The sequence below is a fragment of the Arvicanthis niloticus genome, chromosome 15 (assembly GCF_011762505.2).
Source record: "Arvicanthis niloticus isolate mArvNil1 chromosome 15, mArvNil1.pat.X, whole genome shotgun sequence".
Taxonomy (NCBI): domain Eukaryota; kingdom Metazoa; phylum Chordata; class Mammalia; order Rodentia; family Muridae; genus Arvicanthis; species Arvicanthis niloticus.
In genome coordinates this window covers 22,855,043-22,882,864 of record NC_047672.1, presented here as the reverse complement: position 1 = coordinate 22,882,864, position 27,822 = coordinate 22,855,043, and the positions used below count along the sequence as shown (strand labels likewise).

The following is a 27,822-nucleotide window of genomic DNA, read 5'->3' as shown; positions in this document are numbered from 1 at the left end:
TTTAGGGACAGTTCCTATTTCAGTTGTTGGGGTGACCACATGGAGACTGTGCTGCACATCTTCTACAGATGTGGTAGAGTCTTTGGTATAGCCCATGTATGTTTTTTGGTTGGTGGCTCAGTCTCTGAGAGTCCCATTAGTTGACTCAGTTGGCCTTCCTATGGAGTTCCTATCTCACGGTATCTGAAACTTTAAATGCAGCAGCTTCAGCACAGCAGAGGAGAAAGAAAGTATAATAATGACCTGTGTTGTATGGTGGTGATCAGTTGGCTTTGTGCAGGGTCTGCTGAGTGCACTGTTCAGGGAGTTGTGTGTTCTGTCCCTCATCATCTTTTCTCCTGCCACAGGGTGCAGAGATTAATTCAACAGGAGCGTGGATGACCTTGCCAGCCCCTCTTGAACAGATTAATCTTCATGTCCGAGGGGGTTACATCTTGCCATGGCAACAACCTGCCTTGAACACAAACTTAAGGTGAGTGATGGCACTGGGGCTCTGTTTTGCGTACTGGTGAGCTCACTGCTTTGTGATAAAAAGCTGCATTTACATCAACCTTGACTCCCAAGGATGAAGTAGTTTTCTGAAGATGCTTTTTTTTTCTGCTCTATGTGCATTGCGCTTTCACAACTGCACATTTTGTTCAGATCTGTTGACCAGAGTGTGCTACAGCAGAAGGTGGAGTGTAGTGAGGAAGGATGGTTCTGCCTCCCTCTATCTCTCTATCTCTGTTTTCTCTCTCTCTCTCTCTCTCTCTTTCTCTCTCTCTCTCTCTCTCTCTCTCTCTCTCTCTCTCTCTGTGTGTGTTTGTGTGTCTGCATGTGTGGGTGCATTCAGGTGTGTGATCACACATTCTCTCTGAATTTTTCTTGTCCTCTTGAGGAGCTGTGGACTGAGAGGTGTACCCTGGTTGATTTTGAGAGATCTTCCCTGTTCCACTTTAAACCCTTTCAATTTTCAGGACTCTGACAGCTCTGGTGGTGATCAGCCTCCCAGCTTTTCTGAGGGCTGTTGAAATTTTAATTCTGAAACCTCACATCTTGAGAAAACTGCATTCAGTGGGTTCCTCTCCTGCTCTGCTCTGTCTGTCTGTCCCATGGTCTCTGCTCTTGTCCCACTTGTTCTCATTTCCGGGATAGCATTCCTGATCTATCCTCCTAAGACTTTTGTTTCTCCCCTTTACCCCCAGCCCACTCAGCCCTTTCTTTGTTGTGATTCAAAATGGGGTTCAGGAGTACAAATTCAAATGACTAGTATATCACTTTCAATTTCACAATTGTAGCCTTAACTTCACTGAAGAGTTCCGCATTGATGCCAAGGTTTTACTGAGTTATTATATTTATTTATAACAGACATGGATTTGTTAGGAGGGTGTAAACTTATCTGTTTCTTTGACTGTCCCTCAATACTTTAGTTATTAAAGTTGCAGACCTTTATAAAACGCTGTATAATCCAATGCTGATTTGGTGTTCCTTCTCTTTTCAGCTTGAGGCTATTCTGTGTACTCATATTAATGTACCTTGCAAGAATGAAAGTTTTGTTTTTCCCCATCTTTGAAATCTGAAATCCTTCATTATGAATAGAGCACAATATAAAAGTATAGCAACTGCTGTGTAGTAAATATGCTTTCTCTGCTTAGTAAATTTTTGCTCAGAAACAGATAAAATATGGCTCACTTGTATAATAATAACTCTATATGATGCGTGAAGACACTTTCTCATATAGGGATGCCACAGCATCTCTGTCTGAGACTCTTCCCTATTCTCGCAGTCCTCATTCTGTATGTCAATGCAACAACAACATTGATTATAGCTGATACAGTGATTCTGATGCTCACACACTGGTTTCCTGTCTGGCCATTTGTTGTTGAGGTTTGGGATATATCTAACTTGTGACATCAATACTGGAGAAAGTGTCTTCTAGAATTCTTACCTCTGTCTCTGAAAGAAAGAGGTCATCTGTGACTAGTACCTCTATCAATTTAAAATTTGGTGGCAATATTTTCCAAATCCTTTGAGCTCTAAGGATTCATTTATTGTATATATTTTGGTCCTTGCAGTCGGAAGAATCCTCTTGGTCTTATCATTGCCCTGGATGAGAATAAAGAAGCAAGAGGAGAGCTGTTCTGGGATGATGGGCAGTCAAAGGGTGAGTGCCTTGAGAGGGTGTGGCCAGTGCAGATCTGCACCAGACTCTGTTCCTTCACTTCCCTGGTCATTCAGCTGTGGGTGAAATCTCACCAGGCATCCTAGCAGCAGATTTCAGATAAAACATTTCCTTCTGGCTGTACTGTCAGTGGCCATGATTGATGAACCACAGATAGAGGGGGAGAACGCCTCTCTGTCTTTGTGTCTCTAACTTTGTTTCTTGCTTTCTGAATTCTCTTTGGTCAGTAATGTTTAGCAGCCCCTCACTTTATTTTCTTCAAAACACATTTACATGACTTTCCCTGTAATTCATCTTCATTGTGAATATCCCCTCCCCCACTCCTCAAGTCCTGGGGGTGGAACTGTTAATGATATTAAAGGCATAGCTGAGTCAGGGGAGGCAACAAGCACAAAGATTCCTAATTACGGGCATCTTATGTGTTTCAGCACATTTTCTTCCTTTCTTTTCCTCCCTTCCTTGATTCCTTCCCTCCTTTGTTCCTTGATTCATCCATTCCTCCCTCTCTCCCTCCTTCCCTTCCTTCCATCTTCCCTCTCTTTACTCCTGCATTCTTCCTTTCTTTCCTTAGTCTCCATTGTGCAAACAATTCTCATGACTCTCAGCAGATCATTGCCTTGGGAGCACTGCAAAGGATCCTTTCATGGTTATAGAATTAGTGAGAAGACAAATATGTGGCCTTGCAAACTCTGCAGGCATATAGGCATTGTGCCACGGATAAAACAAAATTGATAGTTTGATAACCAGCCATGGCTGTGTTGGCTCTCTAGAACTTGTTCTTTTCATGGTTCATAGTCTTTGAACAGATTTCTCCAATTTACCCTTCTAGCTGCCTACTTCTGTTTATGAGCTCAACTGCTAAGCCCCAGCATAAAGGGTCCATCCATTGTTTCTCTTTTTTTGTCTCGCCTACTTCTCCTAGTGCGATATGATCCAGATTAATCTCTGCTCTCACAATGAAGAGCTTCTCTCTTTTAATACTAATGACTAAAGTGTAGTGTACATGCAGTTTAATTTTTTCATTCATCTGCTGATAGATATGTTTGTTTTTTCACTACCACGGGTATTTTGAAAAAATCAAAACATACTAACATAAAACTTTTGTCCATTAATTTATTTATTCACTTTACATCCTGATCAAAACCCCCTTCCTGTTCTCCTCCAAGTCTGATTCTCAAATATACCTTCCTCCTTTACTTCCTTCCATTATTCTCAGAGAAAGAAAAGCCTCTTTTGTGTACCACCCTACCCTGGGAAATCTAGTCCCAGCAGGACTAAATAAATCCTTTCACATTGTAGCCTGGCACGGCTGTCCAGTAGAGATAAAATGGTAGGCAACAGAGTTAGAGACAGATCCTGCTCCAATATTTAGGGAACCCACAAAAAGATCCAGTCTCCTGTCTGCCACAAATGTGTATGTAAGGTGGCTAATTCCAACCCCTGCAGGCTCTTTGGTTGGGAGTTGTGTTTAGGAACCACCATGGGCCTAATTTGTTGACTCTGTTGGTCTTCTTGGGGTCTCCTTAAGACCCCTTTGACTCATTCAGTCCTATCCTCCACTCTTTTCCAAGACTCTCTGAGCTCCACCTGATGTTTGGTTGTGGCTGTCTCCATCTCTTTCCTCAACTGCTGGATGAAGCCTCTCAGGAGACAGTTATGCTAGGTTTCTGTCAGCAAAATATCATATTAGAGTATCAGTAATAGTGTCAGAGTTTGGGATGGGTGTCAAGTTGGGAAAATCATTGGTTGGCAATTTTGTCACTCTCTCTACACCAACTATATTCCTGCACATCCTATAGGCAGGACAAATTTTGGGTTGAAGGGTTGTGGGTGGTTGATGTGTCCTTCCCTCTATTGGAAGTACTGCCTGGCTATAAGAGGTTTCTAGAACTCCAGGTGCTAGGAGTCTCAGTTAGCGTCACCCCAATAAACTCCTAGAAGCTTTTCCCATTCCAGGTCTTTGGCTATTTTCAAAGATGCCCCTCACTGATGTCTGCTTTTTCTTCCAGCCCTCTCCCACTCCCAACCTGAACCTGATCATCATCCCTGTTTACCTCCTAACCCCCTTTCTACTCAGTTCCCTCCCTCTATCTACCTCCAATATATTTGGAGTGGATATTCCCTCCCTTTCTGAGTGAAATTTAAGTATCTTTCTTGGAGCCTCCTTATTACTTAGTTTCTTTGGGTCTGTGCATCTTGGTTTCTTAGTTTCTAGCATGGTTATCCTGTACTCTAGTCTAATGTCTATTTATAAGTGAGTCCTTACAATATGTGCCTGCCTGGGTCTGGGTTAGATGAAACTTGTCTTCTTTAGTCACCAGGACAATCTGACATCTCTTTCTTCTTTCAGACACTGTGGCCAAAAACATTTACCTTTTCAGTGAATTTTCTGTTACCCAAGTAAGTAGCATTTGTGAATAATGAATGTGCATAATATGTATAAAATGACTATGCATGTTCTGTACTTATAATTTAATTGTCAATATTTACCAGAAGTAAATAATTACTATTTATGATTTAATTCAGAATAATTATATCAGCTTTGTTATCAATAAGAGGCAGTAGTAATAATAAAACCAACTTGTTTGCTAAAGACAATTCTATAAAATGTCTGACTAGTCCCCACATTCTCTATTGGAATATGAAAATAAATTTGCATCCCCATCAACATGCAGTAGGAGGGAAATTGAGAGGCCTTCAGAGTAGCTTGAGGGTGTGGAATAGGATGAAGTGTTTGAAGTCATAGGTAATCTATGTGTTCATAATTTATTCATAATTATGTATGGTGTGTTTCAGAACCATTTGGATGTGACAATTTCAAGTGCAAACTACAAGGATCCCAATAATCTAGGATTCCAGGAAATTAAAATTTTTGGGACACATGGATTCCACAATGTTAGAGTGAAACAGAATGGGGCTCTCCTTCAAATGTCTCCTCAAGTTACTTATAATTCAAACCTAAAGGTAAGTATTTCTTTTTTGAGGAGGCTTTCCACAAACCTCCATGGGGTCATGATGCTACTTGTTGCTCAGATCACATGGGTTTCTGAAGAACCAGAGCAAATCTGAGGCCAGGCGAAGAGGTTAGAATATTGGAGAAGGATGGTAAAGACAGAGATATTGGAGCCAACATGGCTCCCGGTTTTCCCATCCTTATTTTCTTCTCGCTTTGTGTTGGATTTTCTCTAACTGTGTATGGGGACAGGATTCAAGGAAGGGAATCTGAAAGTTGATGGCTTGTGCTCTAATGTGAAAGTAGAGGTAGAGATCCTATAAATAAATTTTATAAGCTTTTATTTATTTAACCTTTAATGTTTCTTTCCTTTTGTTAAGCTTTATTAAGACATAGCATATATTGTTTATCCTATAAATTTGTACAAAAATATTTTTTTGGAAAAAAAGCTGATAGTGCTACAGTAACTTAGATGATAATTAGAAAATGGTATTTTCCAGATGTAATGGGATCCACTCTTTCTGTATGACTTGTCTTCCATTCCTCTTCTTCCTCAGTCCTGTGATGAACCTTTTCCAAGTCAATTCTGATGACTTCTCTGGTGGTTCTTCATTGAAGTAGAGCTGGTGTATAAAGAATGTTTTGAGGATCTTTCAAATTTGGGGAAACTAGTCAACTGAAAATTTGTTAAATGGCATATTGATCACTTTTGACATTTTGTCATGACAATACTTGAAGAGGATACATATCGTAAAAAGTCAGAAATAAAGGATTCTGTGGTTGATTGTGTCTATGGTAAAGTGTAAGACACCTGAAAGACACATATATGAATACATGCTTTGTATTTGATAGAAATTAAGTCAGTTAACCTTATCAGAAAGTTAATTTTTGTTGTTTGAATCTGGGTAGTATGAGATACAATTCCCATAATATGAAAATATGTGGAGGTGTTAATAAGGAGTGTAAATCAGCCTCTGTATGATATTTGCTTTGGTCTTAATGGATGTCCAAGGCTTAGTAGAGTAGTTGAGACCAGCTTTTCGGAGAAGGCATCCAATGAACATGATCTTTAAAGACAGAGTTTCATGGAGATGGAGAGCTGATTCAGCAGGTTATAACAATGTCTGCTTTTCCCAAGTTCCCAGTTTGATTCTCAGCATTCCCATGTCGGCTTCTAAACTTTTTAAACTCCTGTTCCAGGGGATCAATGCCAACTCTGGCCTCCATGTGTACTGCCCACATATAACGTAGAGACAAGCATGCAGGCAAAACCCCGTTCCCATAGAATAGGTTTGGATCCATCAGGGTTATGTGACAAGAAGTCTGAGACAGTAAACAGATTGAAAGTTATTTTGTAGCCTTCTATAATTACAAGTTCAATGGCGAAAAGTGGCTGGCATGGGTTCAGAGGTTGAACTTTCTCAGAACTAAGATCTATGTTGTCTGATGACTGGAAGTAGCAGGTTGGATGCAGTCACAAATACTCTTATTCTAGAACAGGAGAAGAGGAGAACAAAGAAAAGAAAAGAGAAAAACAAAGAAAAGAAAAAGAGAAAACAAAAAGAAAGGAAAGGAACGGATAGAAAAGAGTAAAGCAGAGGTGAAGTTGAAGATGCAGGTCCTTCTCTAAAGATAGAGTACCTCGCCCAGCAAGTGAACTCAAATTAACCTTTTGACAGGCTTATCCTAGCATCATTAAAATTTTGGCTTTTTAATTGGTAGAATCTGTAACTTAACCTTAAATACCAAGAAAGAAGAATGCACTTTATGCAGAGAAGATGGGTAGTAATGTGTTGTAGAAAGGTCCTTGTTTTCCTAGAGAGCTTTTGTCTTGGTAATGCACTGCTGAGAATCAGAACAGCATCAAAGGGCTTATAGTCTTACATTATCAGTCTGGAACTCCATACTTGAAATAGGATGTTAGAAATGGAAGCTTATATAATATTTCTCACTGCCCAGTCTTCCACTTAATTGGTAAATCTGAGACAAGGAATTGAGGTAATTGTTTACTACTGGACCCACAATCCAAGACACGTTACTCATATTGCTCTATTTTGTAGAAATGCCACACCAAGGGGATCATGTTTTGGGTAGACTATGAATAAATAAATTATGAACATAATTTATTTCTTACAAAATGAATAGTGGTTCATGGAGGAAAGAAAAAAATGATTGAACATAACAAGTCTTCCTTGATCTATCTCTTTCGATCATGAAGCATAGGAGTTATTGATAGGATAGTTATAATTTCCATTTTCCCCTGATTACTCACTAAGCACATATACATATACACTTGTGTCCTCATGTGTTGTAGTGTGTTGTTTAAATTATTAAAAGCAGGGCATGATAATAGACTAAAAATAACATTTATACTTAATTTCTGTTAAAAGATTCAGATCTTTCAAGGCTTTTGTACTGAGGATAAATTTCCATTCTTTCAGGTTGCCACCATCACAAATATCCATCTCATGCTGGGAGAAGCATATACAGTTGAGTGGGACATCCTCACAAGGGACGAGGAAAAGATAGATTGCTATCCAGATGAGCATGGTGCTTCTGAGGCAAACTGCACTGCTCGTGGCTGCATCTGGGAGGTAACCATGTTGAAGATGTTCATGTAAACTGAAAACCCTTTACATGCAATCTACAATGTATTTATCACAGCCCTGTACCCATGGGTTTATTAAAAATCTACAGAACCTCTCCACATAAATATTATTTAGGTTAAAGAGTGAGATGGATAAGAGTGAGATGTATTTACTATATTGTTTTGAGACCAGAAATTTAAATTCATGCTTATGTAAATGTAATTGATATGAACGAATGTACCTATGGCTTTCTCTTCACATATTTTGTCTCTTCTAACTCTATTTGATAACTCCATATCCCTGCTGATATAGGATACTGACTTTCTTTCCAGGTATCCAACACTTCTGGGGTCCCTTATTGCTACTTTGCTAATGAGCTGTACTCAGTCAGCAACATTCAGTATGACTCACACGGGGCCACGGCTGACATCACCTTGAAGGCTTCTTCTTATAGCAATGCCTTCCCCTCTACACCTGTGAATCAACTGCAACTGAAAGTGACGTACCACAAGGACGAAATGCTGCAGTTTAAGGTAAACACAGAGTGTGCTATCAAATATGGACAGGACATTTCCAGTTCTAGTTTTCTTCGCTACTGTGTGTTACAAAATTCTGACCAAAGTTACATTTTCATAGCAAAACACTGTAGACTATCATCTGAGTAATGAGATCAGTTAGATATCTGGTGCAATAAAGACACCTCTCCTAATTTCAAATTGAGGTTTAAGGGAAATGGTTGTGAGAGAACACATGGAGAGAAAGCAGATGAGGCTAGTGGGAAGATAGGACAGTTATGGCTGAGTTTGTTCTGGAATAAGAAAGGAGATGGGGAACAATGGGAGTGTTTGAGACCTTGAGATCATCTCCATCATTCCTATTGAATAAATGGAAGATGCCCAAGAAATCACTAGCATGTTGCTAAATTTCATGTGTGTTTATGGATGGTAGTGGTGTTAACTGAAATGAGAAAACTGGGCAGATTTGTGATTGACAATATAAGTGTAGAAGTATGATTTTTAATAAAATAATTGGAGACATCTTTGAAATACTCATGAAAGTGATTGCTTTTCCTTCCATGGTTTAATTAAACCAGGGAAGTAGGGATTGACTAGCTATCCTGTTATTTGTTTTCTTATTAAATTGTGAGCTGCTCCTAGACATGAATTTGTCTTCCACCATGGTGGGATTGGAATCCCACACAGGCCGGTACTTAGTGAGTTATCCAATGCAGCTGGGTGCATATAAGTCAGTGATCCAGGCAGAGAGCCCTCACCTAAAGGAGCCCTGAGAATCTGAGCCCCATCTGAACTTGAGTTCTATGTCTTCTACTGTGATTTGTTTTATGTGTGTAGCCTCATCAGAATGAAGCTGATTGGGTGTGCAGCATCAACTTCTCCCCACTAACCATTTACCTGTACGGTAGCTCTCTCCACCATGCTTGTCTTTCTGAGCCCACCTTAACACTCTGAGTCTTGGTGTTTATTGTTTCTTTACCAGAACTGAACTGTTTGCTCTCATTTTTGTGTTTGGTTTCCTGGTGAGAAGCTTTTAAGATTCATCCTGATATTCTTCCAGGAAATCACCTTAGTGTCCTCTAAGCATTTATTTCCCTGTAATTACTATGTCCTTTTACAGTATTTATTTTAGCTCATATTCTTCAGGTATGGTGAGGTCTTCTTTCTTAATCTTAAGGATTCATCTGATTTTCATGTCAATAATCTTGGCATATTCAGTTCCTATTCCTGATATTTACTATTATATCAACAATTGAATTTTTACTCTTAATTACTCAGCTTATATTAAAATTTCAGAATCATTTTTAAATCCTAAAACATTCATTTGTTTTAAATGCATAATTTATATGTCCACACATTTATACACTCACATAACTTAATGTAAACCATATGTTTAGAAATCCCACACCAATTTCTGAATGAATCTTTCATGTTAACCACAATGTTGAAATGGATAAAGTATTCTAGAACCCATAATAATGAGACTTGACTCAAATCAAGTTATTAAATTGGACATTGTACACTGGTAGATTGATTAAGCCCTGGATTATGAAGTTTCAGAAGATAAAATATACAAGATCCAGTCTCTGTCCAACATGCTAAAAGTATGCTGAATTATTCATCTCTAGATTACTCTGCTTGTGCAAAGTGTTGTTTTGAGATGACTGGTAACTCTGAATATTTTCACTATTGATGCCATGCTTTTACAGCAATATATATTATGCAGTGATCAGTTCAGTATACTTAGGATATCTGGTGTTTCAATCCTCAAATATTTTGTGAGGTAGTAATTCAAAATTCATATGACATTTTGAATTGTATGGTGCAATATTGTTAATTATTATCACTGTCAGCATGCTAGGAAAACATCATAAAGTAATGGCGTATGCTGGTCTTTATATAAAATGCTTTCCTCTGGCCTAGATCTATGATCCCTACCATAGTCGGTATGAAGTCCCAGTCCCTCTGAACATCCCTAGTGCTCCATCAAGCACCCCTGAAAGCCGTCTGTATGATGTCCTCATCAAGGAGAATCCATTTGGGATTCAGATTCGCCGGAAGAGTACGGGCACTGTAATGTAAGTGGTTCCTGGTCTGAGTCTGTGTTACTGTTCTTCTAAATATTCCTCACTTGTTCATTGTCCTTGAAGACATCTGGCTCAAAGCATCACACTGCCTATGTTCAGATCCATGATGGATCAGTTACTTTCCATGGCTGTGTTAAAACATACAAACAAAACAGATAAACCCATGACGAAGAGAACCTTTAAAAGAGTTTGAGTTCCTAGCTTCAGAGAGTTAGACTCAGTGATGATGAAATGGAGGTAGAAAGTGATGGCAGCAGGAAATTTGAGAATTTACATCTTGAACTGCAAACAGGACAGAGAAAGCTAACAGGGAATGGTGTGAGTCTTGAACTCTCAAAGACTTTCTCCACTAACATACTTTCTCCAGTAAGGTCACATCTCTCAGTAGTCCACAAATAGTGACTCACTGAGAACTGAGTACTACAGTGTCTGAAACTATGAGAGGGGGTATCTCAATCTAACTATGGCAATAAGGAAATGTGTTCTGCTCTTAGAAGAAATCTTTAATATTCTAAGAGTGATTGCTGACATAGTTATAGGTTTGTGGGTATTCACTGAACAAGTATTTACCTAAATCCTTTTCTGTATTAGATGCTGTTCTGTATTTGTGTTTCTAGACCTGTGTGCCATTCCTTCTAAATTTTAACTTACTTCATAAAGAGGAATTTGATACAGTGACACCTGCTTTGCTAGAAAAAAAGGGAAATCACACTATGTACTGATTCAGATGCTGTGATCTGAGTTTGTCTGTCTGAGTAAGAGGTGATGTGTGAAATAAAACCTAGGTTAGATGTCCCACAGAGAGGTCTTGAAAAAGGAAAATTTGTGATAGAATGCTATAAGTCATGAGCTGGAAGGAATTTATCAATAAGGAGATTTCAGTGATGTAACTAAGAGAATGAAGGAGGGAGACAAAGCCCGGATGCTAAGTGGGCTTTAGAACAAGAACAGCCCTGGAGTCTCCATGGGAGTCTCTCATGAGAAGTGAGCAGTCTGAGAGCAGGACTGTGAAGTGGTGTGAGGTGCTCATATCCCAGGCCTGGATACATGTAGAAAGTGAATCATTAAGGGTCAAGGCCTGAAGGCATGGGGAGTTTGATGTAGGAGGGTGATAAAGTGAGTGGAGTTGTTCTTGTGAACAACCCTAAAGGGACATAATGATACAGTGAAGAAGAAAAAGTAGGGGCGATTGAGACCATTAGCAGGCATGATTGTGGTTATTTTAATCTATGAGTTTTGCATCTTTTATTTGGATGGGACTATAGTACTGATGGGTGAAAATAAATAACTATGTGGTCCTTACAAAGCCAGCTGTTGCAAACCACTAGGAAGCTGATTTTATTTTTTTGCAAATATTCCTTTCTTTTTTGCAGCTGGGACTCTCAGGTCCTTGGCTTCACCTTCAGTGACATGTTCATCCGCATCTCCACACGCCTGCCCTCCACATACATCTATGGTTTTGGGGAAACTGAGCACACAACCTTCAAGATAGACCTGAACTGGCACACGTGGGGCATGTTTTCCAGGGATGAACCTCCAGGGGTAAGTGTTTGTGGTCCGTGTTCTGTCTCCACCATTCATTCTGTGTGTGTTGTGCTTCTTCTTTGCATGTGTCTATTGACTGTTCTCTTCTACTTTTAGGCAAATGGATATAATGTTTTCCCAGTGTTCTTAACAGAAGATGCCGACTCAACTTAGAAATCAAATTTTTGTGGAGTTTCTTTCTCATGCACATAATCTCCTAACATCTTTTTTTCCCCATTAACTCTCAGTACAAGAAGAATTCCTATGGTGTCCACCCTTACTACATGGGGCTGGAGGAGGATGGCAGTGCTCACGGAGTCCTCTTGATGAACAGCAATGCTATGGGTAGGATGACACCTGTGTCCTCTTATTGTGTGCTAATCATTTCTCAATTTCTTTAGAATCTCTCTGACTTAGCCGTCTAGAGACCAAATTAGTTTTTGTGGTATCGGTTTTCCTTCTTATTGACCCTTTATATATATATATACAAATTATATATATATATATATAATTTGTATGTAATTTGCTGAACTTTTAATCTGCAAAGCTGTTGTAGTAAACATTTAATATCAATCAGGGGTTTCTACCCGAGCTTAGATTCTTCAGTTCCCAGATAGAAGACACAAAACTTTTATATTTATAATTCTCTATATTATATTTACTATATATTTATATTAATATATTCATATATCTTATATATAAATGTAATTTTATATTTATAATTCTTTAATCAACACTAAAGCTGAACAAATATCAACACTTTGTGGTTATTTTGTGTACTTCCCTCCAAATAATCCTGAGATGTGACTTGCCAGATATAACCCTGGGCCGCTTTTACTCCAACTGGCCAGCTCTCATGGCCAGTTATCATGACCCTTTACCCTATGACATCCTCTCCTCTCTTCACCTTCTCTCTCTCCCTTCGTGGTCTCTGCCTTAGACCTCAAGCCTGGGAACTGAAACAACCCCTACCGTTCTTCTGCTCAGCTTTAGGCTGTAGGTATCTTTATTCAAGCATTAGTTTTAAACTAAGGAGCAAAGTTACATAGCGTCACTGGTATATGTGAGGATCTTCTCCTCCTTAGGGGAAACCAGACCTTGGGGACCAGTATTTAGCATTACAATACATAGCAAAAGACCAAACCTCAATGCACTGAAGCTAGTGTAGAAGCTAGCTATAGCTTTTAGTTAACTTCTTTAATACTGTGTTGACCTACTTCAAAATCTCTGCTGTCTGTATGTCATGATAGAAGAGAGAGAAGGAGGGGATTCCGAGGCCAATGCTCTCAACATACAGGGTTTCAGCATGATGTCATTTTCTTTTGTTTTCAGATGTGACCTTCCAGCCTCTGCCTGCCCTGACATACCGAACCACAGGGGGCATTCTGGACTTCTATGTGTTCTTGGGCCCAACTCCAGAGATTGTCACTCAGCAATACACAGAGGTAGGAAGAAATTTATTTATGAAATATGTTTGTGTGTGTAATACACTCATAATGTGTTCCAACCCTGCTGCACAGGATGGCCATATAATGTGACTATCATGTGGTATCTGAATTTATTGTTCTTTCTCAGAGGAAGATATAATATGGAATAAAGGAGATCACATATATTCCTACCAATATTAAAATTATGCTTTCTCCACTTATTGCAGAGTAGCAGAATCTTTTTGGTAACTAGTTGTGGGGATAGTGTGGAGCTATGTGAGTGTGATGGAGCCATGGTGTAGTAGAGCTATGGTAGTGGTGATGTTGATGGTGTGATGAGGGATGGTGGTATTAAAGACAGTGGTAATATCATTGGTTAAAGTGACCATGAGAATGATGACTGTTATGGTAAAATAAATGGTTGGGATGTAAACTGAACATGCAATAATGAAAGGGGTTGTAGTAGAGTGGATATTGGATAGAGTATAATATTCAGGTTCATGTTAGTGATGGCAGTGCTTGATGTGATGATAGTTTTGGTAGTAATGGTGTTGGTGATGATGATTATGTCTGTGATAGCAATGGGAGTTATGACAGCAAAGATTACATCATGACATTGTAGATGATAGAGATGATGGTGGTATTGGCAGTGCTGGTGTGAGTCATGGCCATAGGGAATAATAACACTGTTAGTTACCACATCAACACACATGCAGGAAATATCTACCGCATCTAATTTTAATGCACATGGATGTGTGTCATGCATACTTTTACTTAGTCAAAATCTGAGATAAATCCTATTATTAGCTCTAATTTACAGGTAAAGGTACAAGCATAGAAATGTCACATACCTGTCCAAGTACACACAATCAGCAAGACTTAGAGACTATGTTCTAAGTTAGCTATTTTCCTCTGTTTGTGTTTTTAATGTCTAAATATTATATATATATATAATATATGAATACATATTGAATATGAATATATATGTATGAATCTACACATACACACACACACACACACACACACATATATATATATATATATATATATATATATATATATATATATTCAATATGAATAATAAAATCAGGTTTTTCAGAATTCCTGAAACATGTCCTTTAGAAGTTTTCTGCAGTGTGTCCAGGGAGGTCTGACTTGCTCCCCACCCCAGTACTTTCTCTCTGGATTTGAATTTGCTGTCTAAATTTGGGTAAACTATTCTGATTTCATATCCAACTTTCATCCAGCTTCTCCTCTAAAGTTCTAACATTCTGTCTGTTTTCTAGTTGATTGGTCGTCCCGTGATGGTACCTTACTGGTCCCTGGGATTCCAGCTGTGTCGCTATGGATATGAGAATGATACTGAGATCTCCAACTTGTATGATGAGATGGTGGCTAAGCAGATCCCATATGTACGTGCATCTGTTAGGGATTTATTTGTCTGATTTAAGTGTGGTTTTAAGGTGGCACATTGTGCTTTCTCATGTCATATCTCATTGAGCCTAGATCTTTTACAGTGATTCAGAGGAGATCATTATCCTCATAACACTGGTGTCTCAGACTAACAATGAGAAGTTAAGACTGGCTCGTTTGTGCTGTCTCTCGTATCAGGTTTCCTCTGCTTCTTTTAAAGGAATGACTTGAAGATATTTAAGTATAGTGTCCTTACTGACATGATAATAAAACACTGCTCCCATTCTAGTTTTGTTTGACTAAGAACACTAATCCAAACCCAGTGAGCTCATTCCAGACAAGGATTGCTTTCTTGGGTTCAGCACAGCACAATGCTCCCTGAGCTCTGAGCTTCTAGTTTGCTCTATGATAGAATATTGTATCGGGTTTCCAATGTAATTACATACAGAATCAATAACATTCATTTCAAAACCAGAGGTCCAATAATCAGAAATCATCTTGTGACTCTTTGTGCTTGTGTTGTATTTATTGCTCAATATTGTATTAGTGCAGCATACTTCCTATTATACAGTGGTTCTCAAACGGTTGTGTTGTACCCCTTTGGGGTTGAAGGACCTTTTCATGGGGGTCACCTCGTATCATTAGAAAACATAGATATTTACATTATGATTTACAACAGCGGCAAAACTCCAGTTATGAAGTAACAGTGAAAATAATGATATGTTTGGGGGTCACCACAACATGAAGAACTATATTAAAGGGCTGCAGCATTAGGAAGGTTGAGAACCACTGTTATAATAGAACATCTCTATCTGATTTCTACCTTTGATCATCTCCAACACTGGGCCCTCTACAGTGATGACTGTTTTGTTTTTTAGTAGACTTGTGATTCATATTATCTTAGGACTGAATATTTGACATTATTTTCTATTAACAAATATCACTGATTTCAGGACACACCCCTAGAGAACGTCAAAGGACTTTTTTCTACAGTGGTTTTATCTGTTTTTTAAAAAAATAATAGTCCTAAATATAGGCATTGATACTTATCTTATATTTTTTGTTTATATTGAAATGAATTTATTTTTGCTTGAGTGTAATTTTAAAAAAATCAATTAATAGCCCAAAATGCAAGGCCATAATATGCCATAGATTGAAATATCCAGGCACAAGCAGTGCTGATTGCTAGAGCCTGGACTGGCTCCACCATCAGCCAGTCTTCCTTGTGTCATCCCAGGATGTGCAGTACTCAGACATTGACTACATGGAGAGACAGCTGGACTTCAAGCTCAGCCCCAAGTTCTTCGGGCTTCCAGCCCTGATCAATCGCATGAAGGGCGATGGGATGCGGGTCATCCTCATTCTGGTTAGTCCTGTGTGAATGTGTGGCTGTGAATGGGACAATGGGTGGGGTTGTGCAGGGAGTCCCTCATACTGTGTGTTTGCCCACATTGTTAGTAAAGAAATGACATACAAAAAGTGAACTTATTGGTTTTACAGAAAGCCTATCATTTAGAAGGAAGCAGAGACACTCTCAAAAGTTCTACTTTTTTTCCCTATTCCTTTTTGGTTCTAACTTATGTTTTCCCACTTGCTTTGTGCTCTGATTGCAGGACCCAGCCATTTCAGGCAATGAAACACAGTCCTATCCTGCCTTCACTAGGGGTTTGGCAAATGATGTCTTCATCCGATATCCCAATAATGGAGACATTGTCTGGGGAAAGGTATGAGCCAGGTGTTGACCCAGCAATCTTCATCCTGGGCTAGACACCCTGTTAGTGTGTTTATAAATATATATTTACTACTTCCTTTTGCTCTCTGAGTTTCTGTTATTCATTTTAAAATCACTAGTTGATGATTATTGTTAACAGTTAAGGGGTTTATAGACTCTACTTTTGCTTGGTTCAGTATTTCATAACCAAAGGGCTAGCTTCTAGTGTTTCAAGAAATTCAGTGTATGAGAAATAGCTTGAGATATTTTCATTGATCATTTTTTTTTCCTGACAGGTCTGGCCTGATTACCCTGATATTGTGGTGAACTCTTCTCTTGACTGGAACATTCAAGTAGAGGTAAAGGGCTCTTGTGGCTGTTGAATCTATCTGTCTATCTATCTATCTATCTATCTATCTATCTATCTATTGACTTATAAAATCTATATCCACACATCATCTATCTTCAATGTATAATTTATTACTTTGTGAGGATTTAAACAGAGCACACAGCTTCTTAGTCTCTCCATCAGTTGTCAAAGAACATAACTTGCAATTGGTGGTCAAGGCAGCCAATGAGAACACCTGAACATGCCAAGTCCGATTGAATGGGTCATGTAGTTTCTATCTTTAATGATTTTATGAATGGGCAGCCTCCTCGGGCTGCAATGATGCTACTTTCAACTGTCTTCCCCGTTGCCATTTAAGAAATTGGGCCTCCACTTATTCCAGGAAAGTGACTAGAAGTAAGACTGGAAAGCTAGAGTTCATGTTGCCTATCAGCAGATATGCCAATGAGAAGATACAGGAAGTCTGCATTTAATAGCTGCACTTTATTCAGAAGGCAGGTGATCCAGAAATGCAGAAACTTAACCTCCACACAATCTACCTTCTTTTCTCATCTCCAGTAGACATATCCTTAGGGAACAGAACCAAAGCAGTCATAAATCAACTCTTATGCCTCTGATCAACAGTTCAGCTAGTCAGCTTCTCTTGTATTCCTCATTACTGCCTCTCTGTGTATGGCAGGGGTCACACACTCCCAGCTGAGCCTCCCATGTGTGCAACAGGTTAAAAGTTAACTCAGAGCAAACAAAGTAGTATAGCCTGTAGTATGTGTGCTGAGGTAGTTAAAATGGTGCATATGTGGTTTCTGTCTATAATATGAAGTACAAAAGTGATTTTATGGTAAAGCAAGGTTGGCTTAATTTATAGATACATCCTATAGCAAATTCAGTTCTCACTCAGATGTAGCTGGTAATGCTGTGTATCCTGATACTCCATCTAACTTTTTCAAAAGCTCGTGTCTCTGGTTTAATGTAAGCTGGATCTCTGTTTTTGGGCAAGATTTGCTTTGTTAGGGACTTCATGATATCTATTTCTATTTTTATACTAAAAGAAATCCTACAAGTCCCATATATTACCATAATGATTCACTCTGCCTCTCGTGTGGAGCAGCAATGCATGCTGAACTATTTCTGATCTGTTCTTCAACATCTTCTCCTGGGCTTTCTTTTGGTGTATAGGTTCTTCCTCAAGAGACTGTTTGCTGGTTTGTGTAAGCACCAGGAAGTGACTCAGCCCAGTCTTGCTGCTACTCTCTGCCATGCCATTCTTTTGCTCCCTGATGCTTGTAGTTCTGTGAAGGACATAAAGAAGGCACACAAACTAAAATGTCTGACAATAAATAGCAGGGGAAGCATACAGATTTCTGTGGCTCATTTCTCTTGCTGAGGGGCATAAATCTACAAGCAGGCAGAGCGTGAATGATTATCTACTATTTTCTCTAATTCTGTTAAACACAGTCGAGAATGTAAAGTCCAACTTGAAAACATAAGACAAGATCTTTGCTCCTAAAACCTGTAAAATGCAGTTAAGGAGTGATACATTGAACACACTTTTCATATAAGATGTTGACACTGTTTTTATAATTTTAGGAAAGAGAAAGATAAACTAAAATGGAAGCCTTAACTCCTCCCACTATAGGTTACATGTAACTGAAGGCTTCCTCTGATTTGGAAATCACAGCACACAGAGAGCCATACTAGTTGGTGCAAAATCACAACATGCAACCTTTTTTAGCTTCTCTTCCAGTGGGGTGGTCTTCTGATACCAGCCTGATACCTGTCACCTGATACCTGACTTTTAGCTAAGGTCTCACAGGACTTCTACCTTACTTATCAGTCCTTAAGAAAGGATGGACAATCAGGATGTGGGTGGATTGCATGAGTTAGTGAGTATAGGGTGTTGATCACTTCCACCCAAATAGAGATGTAAGGGGAAATTTCACTGGATATTTTTCAGATTCTAAGTAGATGGTATTTTATGCTTTCTTATCTTAAATGTTTTTCTAAGATAATGTTGTTCCAAATATCTGTTATAGACTTGGTTTGTACTATCATTATCTATCACCATGTGGTATAAGACTGCATGAGCCACGATCACATTAAGCGTATTCTGTTGGCTAATGTAATCATTCATGACAAACAACCAAGTTTTGTTATTTTATAGCAATACCGAGCTTATGTGGCCTTCCCAGACTTTTTCCGTAATTCAACTGCTATGTGGTGGAAGCAGGAGATCCAAGAACTGCACACAAACAAAGAGGAACCAGAAAAGAGCTTGAAGTTTGATGGCCTGTGGATTGTAAGTGTGTATGTGTGCGGGTTTGCCTGTGAAAGTGTGTGTGTGTGTGCGCGTGCGTGTGTGTGCTTACTTGGATGAAGTGTAGGAGAGTTGTGTTTGTTTATTTTTTTTAAAAGATTTCAATAAATCTCTTTTAATTTTCTTAAATGATTTTTAATTATTTCATTTGTATGAATATTTTGCCCATGTGTATGTCTGCATATCATGTATATACTGTTTTGCTTACATGTAATATACACATGTATGTACATTATGTGTGTGCTTAGTGTTTATGAAGGTGTAATATCTCAAACAGGGACTGAAGTTATAGATGGTTGTGAGCCATCATGTTGGTACTGGGAACCCCACAAAAGCAACAAGTGCTTTTCATCACTGAGAGATCTCTCCAGTCCATTTACTTTGTGTTTCTTAATATATTAACAGAATAATACTCACCCCAGGCTTTGGATATGTCCCACTGCACTCCCTCTAACCAGGTGTGGAGCTGCCTGGATCCTCTCCACAGATGGCCTTTTACCTGAAGCTCCTGTTCTAAGACCTCACATAAAATCCTTGGAAATTTTCTGCCTCAGGCGGACTTTTCCTACAGAGATTCCTCTTTCTTTATAGCTAGATCCCCCAGCATTTGATGATTTTCCCTATGCAGATAGCCAAAGCTTACTGGGTGTTTAATACTCTCTTTGCCATTTCCTTGACTCTGAATTTATATGCTGTGATTGTATTTAAATGGAAACAATGTTTCTGACATTCGTAGGATATGAATGAACCCTCCAGCTTTGTGAATGGGGCAGTTCCTTCAGGCTGCAGGGACACTACTCTGAATCGTCCTCCCTACATGCCACGTAAGGAACGCGTTCCTCCTCTTCCTTTTAGGGGACATTATGTGAAGTAAATATTGCCTGTCATTACAAATGGTATTGAGGAGAGACAGGAGCTGAAGATCAGTTGTACTTTATGAAGAAGACAGGATTTCTGGGAAGTCAGGAAACTAACTTCCCCACACTCAACCTTTCCTTCTTAGGCTAGCACATTTTGGCAGTGTGTGACGGTCTCATCAAATATATACAGACAGATTCATTTCTACATAATAACATGATGCTGTGCTCATATTGTATATAAAATTGATCTTCACTGTCCTCTGTGCATAAGCCAAGCAAGCAATGGTTACCCTGACCAGTAAGGGTTACCTGGCACCAAGGGTACATTCTCATAGGCACTGTGAATTAATGTGTCTCAACTTAAGTATAGGAAGTACTTTACCTAATTCTGTGTGGAAAGACCCAGGAGATATTGGGCAAATTTCTCAAATTTTTCTAGATGGTTCTCAACTGTAGTAATGTCTTCAAAGGCTTCTTCTCACTGTAAGATGTCTTAGTTATCTACTCTATGATAATGCGTCTACCTGTATTTTCTTTGTAACCAATGGTTAGGAAAAAAATGCTTCCCTTTGTCGTGTAGTCAGTTGACCCTTTGCTTTTATTTGTGTTTATGGCAGTTCCCCAAATTTTAGTTTCTTTGAGGTATAAGAAAACTTACACAATTTTTCTACATATCAGTTTTTTACAGTCGAGTGTATATAAAGAGGCATATAATATCACAAGCTGCATTGTAGTGTGTTAACAATAATAAATGGTTTGTATTTGCCATTGTGGCCGAAGCTTACTCAAATGAATGAAAACTCTGTTTTTAAACTTCCTTTACCTTATTAGGAAAACCAGCAATTGATAGCACTTGAATGCTTCTTGTACCTCAGCTCAGAGCACTGTCCTGAGTTGATCATAGTCAGGAGAGGGTGCCCAGTTGGAAATCAAATTCATCTTAAGTTCTACAGATCAGTTTTACTAATAAGAGGTCATGAGTGAGAAGAATAATAACTGTCTTTCACTGTCTTAAATCTTTTCTTAGATTTGGAAGGCAGGGACAGAGGCCTGAGCAGCAAGACCCTGTGCATGGAGAGTGAGCAGATCCTTCCAGATGGTTCCCGGGTGCGGCACTATGATGTGCACAGCCTGTATGGGTGGTCCCAGACCAGACCCACCTACGAGTGAGTGACTCTGCTTTCTCCTGTTGGCCCTACTTCTGTGATGGGGGTTGTAGTGTCTCTACATTTTCATTTGTTTCCCACTCTAAGGGTAAATATACTGTAATTGTAAAAATCATGGAGCAATTCTTATTTGTTAAGCAACATCTTTGGAGTTATGGAGACATCCCTGTGAGGAAATCAATAGTTCTCTTGAGCATCCCCATAGGTACAATGTAAGTCATTGTGTAGTGTAGTCAATAATGTGGTATCACTGGTTAAAAGAGAAAAACAGGTAACTGAGTGCCAGAAACCTTTCTTCTTTATGTAGAAAGTGAGTCTTTATCTCTTTAGGTGGTTGTTTGTCTTTGACCACCCATATGGGATAGTCAATGGGCCTTTTGTTCAAGTAGCTAGCATACTCACAATGTAAGCCAAAAGAAAAATAAGTGTCTTAAGGTAAATCTTGATAGGCTTTACTGTATTCTTCCTCAAATATCAGTAGTCAAATATGGGAGAATAAATAGCCAGATCCTGTAACTGCTTAGTACTTGGGGGCGAGTGAATGACTTTGTCACATGATAAAATAGTTTGAAAGGAACTGTTTAAAGAGTCCTTACTGCTATTTTTATCCCTATCAGGTAGCCAGTCCTCCTCTAATGGGTCATATTTCTATATTCCTTGTCATACAGAAAAGATTTTTTCAAGATATTTTAAGTGCAAGGATTCTGGGGAGGAAGCTCTATGTCCAATCTTCTCCTGCCCTGTCATCAAGTTTTCTCCTTGTTTCCTCAACCAGAGCTGTGCAGGAGGTGACAGGAGAGAGAGGGATCATCATCACCCGCTCCACATTCCCCTCTTCTGGACGCTGGGGAGGACATTGGCTGGGAGACAACACAGCTGCCTGGGACCAGCTGGGGAAATCCATCATTGGTGTGTGGGCTGTGCCCAGGGGCTTCTGCAGGCAGGGTTGGGAGGAAGATCCTTGGTGAAGGTGGAAGAGGAGGCAGAGAATTCCTGTTCTGACTCTGCTGCATCTCTCATTGCAGGCATGATGGAGTTCAGCCTCTTTGGCATATCCTATGTAAGTGTGTTTTACACGCTCCTCCTCCCTAGGAAGATGGCAGTGTCTCTTAGAAAACAAGAACTTACTTTGTTCCATGTTATTTCAGACCGGGTCAGACATCTGTGGGTTCTTTCAAGATGCTCAGTATGAGATGTGTGTTCGCTGGATGCAGCTGGGTGCCTTTTATCCCTTCTCCAGGAACCACAACACCATTGGGACCAAGGTACTATATCAACTTTCCAATCCATATTATGTCATGGAAATATATATGCTACCTCAGTTTCTGAGCGTATACCTGCTGTCTGTGTTACCTGGGTACATCTTTAGATCCATTAATTCCTTTCCTGTAAACCACCATCTTTAATATTATTTTGATTATTCTTTTTTGCTTAGGGACTAATTTCCATTATAGCTCATACAGAATGTAGTAGTGGTTTTTAAAAGAGAAATTTACTAATGTTTCCAAGTTTATTAAAAATTATATAGGAGTTCCATCTATAATTTTGTTTAGTATATAATTTATAGATGTTATATTTAGTTTAAATATGTCTTCAATGACCTTAGATTCTTAGGTGTCTTGGGTGGGCCTTAAATACTTTTCTCATTCTGCTTTAGAGACAAGACCCTGTATCCTGGGATAAAAACTTTGAGGATATTTCCAGAAGTGTGCTGGAGACCAGATACACCCTCTTGCCGTATCTCTACACCTTGATGTACAAGGCCCACAAGGAGGGCAACACAGTTGTGCGGCCTCTTCTCCATGAGTAAGTGTTGAGATAGATTTCTGTTAATAGGCAATGTGTTTAACCTCTTGGTAGGGGTTGATTAAAAACAATTTTTTCACTCTGAAGCTGTGACTCTCTTTCATCAGTCATGTTCTAGTGGAGCTCATACTTTATCAGTGCTTCTGTGTGCTGCTCACCACAGGTCTTGAATGAAAGGCCAGCTATTGAATTTAAATTAATAGAAAAGATCTGCCATTCTATATCATTATTTTTCTTTATATGACCTCCTTTACTTTTATTTTGTTATCTATTTCTAGTCCGTTATTTGTTCAGGTTACCTCCGTGAGTATTCTAATAAAGACTTAAGAACAAAAACCATGTTTGCATTGAAAATGTGCCATGATGAAGAAACAGTTTGTCCATAAACACATTTCTCAACAAAATTTGAGGTTCTAGAATCATAACAAATGGGATGGTATGGGGTATGCAGTCTTCATTAGCTGAACAGAAAGCACAGGAGGCAGAGAACACATAAGGGTCTCTGACATGGGTTTTGACTTGAGCATTTCTTCAGGGCATTAAGCCAAATTTCTACTGAGGTCTGACTGTGACACCTTCAATTTCCTTTCCAGGTTTGTGTCAGACCGGGAGACCTGGAATATAGACAAACAGTTCCTGCTGGGTCCAGCCTTCCTAGTCAGCCCTGTGCTGGAGCTTGTGAGTATAAAGGCCTCTGGAAACTGGGGGATTCCAACTGCTAGGCTGAGGAAATATGGTGAATGAAGTGAGGTGTGAGATGTTCTTCAGAGTAGAATTCTGTGTCTTGAGTTTTCTGCACTCAAGTCCTCTTCTACATCAGTCAAGGGGAGCATTGTTCCATAGTTTATTTAAGCATGATTATTTTCCCACTTATTAAAATGAAACATGTAGAGTCACTTATGGGAAGTAGCCTTTATAGGATTCTTTATAGCCTCTGTCATGTTTAGCCGAAGTGCTTAGAACTGCTTGCAGCACTATATGCCACCTTGTGGCTGGGTGGTACTTTTCTTGCATCTTTATGTAATTGCACATACAGCAAGAGCCATTTATTTATACTTTCTGTATCTAGGTAAGCATTTAACTAAACAGAAAAGCTAATTAAACCACCTTGAAATACTTTTGAACCTGTAGTTTTTTTTTTTTTTTTTTTTTTTTTTTTTTTTTTTTTTTTTTTTTTTTTACCTAACCTTGGGTATTGTGTCCCGAGAGAAAGGTTGGGTAAGTCTTCAATCATGAGGGGGTCATTTCTTTGAGTTCCTGTTCCCCAAAGGGCTTCAGTGAAGGTTCTAGTTTTTGCTGGGCCATTTCCATGCTTGGAATTTGGAGAAGAATACGGGAGTTCTCTGCATCAGTGATATTTAGGAAGTTGGGGTTACTGTATTCAATTTCAGCTCTATTATTTTATGCAAGGGTACATTGCAAGTTGCTTACTCTGTCTCAGACGGCAATACCCAAACCTGGTCTATGTTTAATTTCAGAATGCCCGAAACATCAGTGCATATTTCCCCACAGCCCTCTGGTATGACTATTACACGGTAAGTTTGTTAAATGTTTATAAAACCCAGCAGTGTTAGAGTTCAATGTCTTTGATTATGACAGACTCATGAGACAACGTAACAAATTCTGACTCTGGAAGTCATCTGCTGTTGTCTGGCAAGAGTCACTCAACCCTTGTGAGCTAAATTTTCTCACTTCCTATTTAGATCAGTCAAGAACTAGTCACTCTTTTAGAGAAGTGGTATAAAGAAACATGTAATCTTGTCATCTTGTGCCTGGCTTGATGTACCCAGCAGTGTTAGAGTTCAATGTCTTTGATTATGACAGACTCATGAGACAACGTAACAAATTCTGACTCTGGAAGTCATCTGCTGTTGTCTGGCAAGAGTCACTCAACCCTTGTGAGCTAAATTTTCTCACTTCCTATTTAGATCAGTCAAGAACTAGTCACTCTTTTAGAGAAGTGGTATAAAGAAACATGTAATCTTGTCATCTTGTGCCTGGCTTGATGTAAGCATATCTTTGCTTACATCATTGTCAGCTACATGGTGATAACAATAAAATCTCTCTTTCTGACACCAGAAAGCACTTAACAGTGTGATGTTCGATCGCATTTTTGTTTACATGAATTTGTCCTTGTAGAGAGCTTTTTCCTTCTGTATTTCTAAGTGTCTGCTGCTATTGCACAGAGGCAAAGAATTGCTCCATCTGATTAGCTAAAACAGGTGAGATATGGTACTGTCAATGAAAAACACAGACATTGCTTCAAAACGGAATATGAAGTCCTGTATTTGGGACCAAGTATGGGTGGCCATGGCCAGGGATCAAGAGTTCAAGTTGTCTCAAATGACATGTTGCACTGTGAAAACATACATGAACTTTTTAAAGTCCTATAGCTGTACAAAAAGCTGCACAGCTTTTGCAGAAAGCTGTAGGTCAGGACATTTATCATATAACTTGTCTTATTGATACAGAGGGAGAGATAAGAGGATTTAGCCAGTCTAGCCATTCAGTATCTCCAAGTTCAGTGAAAGACCTTGTCTCAAAACAACCAACTAACCAACCAAACAAACAAACAAGATGGAGAGGATGATGACTAGAGCAGTCAGGCCTGCGCGTGCATGTGCGCGCGCACACACACACACACACACACACACACACACACACACACACACAGAGGGAGGGAAGGAGAGAGAGAAAGAGAGAGAGATTGATTTACATATAAAATTTACATACAGCCATGTATACACATATGAACACATATACACATACAAACACACACAGACACATGATCTCAAACATACAGACACACTAATGCTCATATAAACATTCATATAATGCTGAATCTAGCCCCAGCATTTAGGGGTACTGTTACTGAGGTGGGACACACCACTGGGTAAAGACCAAAGACTGATGATCTTTTTGTGGCTAAAAGCCGCTGGTTTCTTATTATTCTGTGGCTAAATACCACTGGTTTCTGGCAATTAACTCCTGCTGTTAGTAGCAGGGGATTAAGTAAAAAAGTTTTAGTTGCTGGGCATCTTTTCTCCCTGACTCACAGGCCCTCTCACTGGCTAGGCAAGAGGCTTGGAGCTATTTAAGTCTTTGTGAATCAGAAATAAAAGGAGAGAAAGAAAGAAGGAAAGAAGGAAGAGAGAAAATTCTTGCCTGTAGAATAAAACACTCATCCACTCTAGATGAAGCTGAGGAAAGCAGCACCGTCATTTTATTGTCATTCTTAGATCTTATATTTTCTCAGGGTAATTGATCACATGGTTTCTAAAGCATCTTTATGTTCCATAAGTTCATAGCAAGTTCAAGACAATAGTTTAGGAAAATGACAGAGAGTTACAGCAGAAATGTTCTCATGTCTTTCAACTAAGACTGGTACTTGACAGAATATCCATTATCTATCTTTTAAACCCATAAGTTTATAGCAGTATACGTTTAAAGCAGTAACTTTTTTTTTGGTGTCAATCTTTACCAATTTATTTCATACAAAACAGTAGCAATGTAGAATGTGGGGTTATCTTCTGCTGCTGCACATGCAAAACTGAGAACATTCCAAGCCAATGTCCACTTTAGAAGGAAAGCTAAACAATAGCATCAGCCATTCTACTGAACATAGCAACTTTTTATTTTAAGATTAAAAATTAGATGGCAATGTCTTCTTAATATTGCTCTCATCATTGAAGACTTAAAAAGAAGGTGACTTTATAGGTTTAAAAATAGGAAGAGGAAAAACCAAGAGGCTGCTCCAACCCTGTGATGTAGTCAGACCATCATATGTCAGTGTTTGCACACTTGACAGCAGCATCATTTTACTGGACCATGTGCAGCTACCTAAAGAAACACAGAGCAAAATACCCTGGCAGTTATTGACCAAGGTCCAAAAGAAGGAAAACAAACAAACAAAATAACTCTAGGATAAATTTACTGTAAAAAGAACATTTATGGAGAATGAATCAATATCTACCTTCTTGGACTCTTCCATTCTGCCCCAAGAAAAGTGTTGACTCAAGTTGTCAACTGCATTTTTTTGACGGAGCTGAGTTTTCCAGTTCTTATTCTACAAAGCAGTAATTTTTTATGTCACAAGTCAGCAGGTCTTGTCAATAGACAAATCATCTGCCTGGTGTCTTATTATTTTAAAGTTTTGTGTAGATAAACCAGTCAATATTTTACTTTTTTTGTCCTTGCACTTTTATTGTGACTTTTAGTTACCAGATAGTAGTCTCACAGGTAACCTAGAAGGAATATTTTTCCTTATTGTAAATTTATCTCAAGCCTGCTTTCTTATTTCTAGTGCAATTAGCCTGTGACAGATGAAGATTTCCAGAACTTTATTTGCAGCATTTAGAGGGCTCAAAATTACTTGTATAAATTTATGAATTTTGTAAAATCTTGATTAGGGATTATAAAAGCATCAATTTGCCTACACAGTGTTACTACATGAGAGTACATCTTCATATTCATCTACAGAAAATCTACCCAATAGGATGGGCTGATGCTCAGGAATAATTAGGCTATGTGATAGTGACAGGAAAGGCATATCAGCAGCAAGAAGCAATCCTGGGATGAAGTGTCTACAGATCTTGTATTCTTCGAGCTTACCCATTACACCTTTACAAAACATTGGGGCCATCTCCAGAAAATGTACTTGCATACATTTATCCTTTCCTAGATGGCTTCTGACACTATACAATAGCAGTTTACAACCTGCAGGTCAATACCCCTTTAGGAGGGCGGGGTCAAACAACGCTTTCACCGGGACCACTTAAGACCATCAGAAAACACAGATACTTACCTTATGATTTACAACAGTGGCAGAATTATAGTTATAAAATAACAACAAAAAATAATTTTATAGCTGGAGCTCACCATATCACGAGGAACTGTATTAAAGAGTCGAAGCATCAGGAAGGTTGAGAACCACTGATACATAGCCATA

General features: G+C 38.9%; 1 protein-coding gene across 5 annotated transcripts in view; it reads left to right on the top strand.

Moving 5' to 3' along the window:
- The window catches only part of Mgam (maltase-glucoamylase), a 131,583-nt gene that overhangs the window by 71,263 nt on the left and 32,498 nt on the right, over positions 1-27,822 (top strand). For all 5 annotated transcript variants that reach the window (XM_076913481.1, XM_076913480.1, XM_076913482.1 and 2 more), the window contains 23 exons: positions 348-472; positions 2,055-2,143; positions 4,512-4,561; positions 4,958-5,125; positions 7,556-7,708; positions 8,035-8,235; positions 10,141-10,295; positions 11,678-11,846; positions 12,077-12,173; positions 13,161-13,273; positions 14,542-14,667; positions 15,906-16,034; positions 16,282-16,392; positions 16,676-16,738; positions 18,890-19,024; positions 19,779-19,866; positions 20,930-21,068; positions 21,844-21,977; positions 22,094-22,128; positions 22,217-22,333; positions 22,726-22,874; positions 23,468-23,552; positions 24,353-24,409. In XM_076913481.1, the coding sequence (XP_076769596.1) occupies positions 348-472; positions 2,055-2,143; positions 4,512-4,561; positions 4,958-5,125; positions 7,556-7,708; positions 8,035-8,235; positions 10,141-10,295; positions 11,678-11,846; positions 12,077-12,173; positions 13,161-13,273; positions 14,542-14,667; positions 15,906-16,034; positions 16,282-16,392; positions 16,676-16,738; positions 18,890-19,024; positions 19,779-19,866; positions 20,930-21,068; positions 21,844-21,977; positions 22,094-22,128; positions 22,217-22,333; positions 22,726-22,874; positions 23,468-23,552; positions 24,353-24,409 (2,688 nt within the window). The remainder of the gene's footprint in view (positions 1-347; positions 473-2,054; positions 2,144-4,511; positions 4,562-4,957; positions 5,126-7,555; positions 7,709-8,034; positions 8,236-10,140; positions 10,296-11,677; positions 11,847-12,076; positions 12,174-13,160; positions 13,274-14,541; positions 14,668-15,905; positions 16,035-16,281; positions 16,393-16,675; positions 16,739-18,889; positions 19,025-19,778; positions 19,867-20,929; positions 21,069-21,843; positions 21,978-22,093; positions 22,129-22,216; positions 22,334-22,725; positions 22,875-23,467; positions 23,553-24,352; positions 24,410-27,822) is intronic.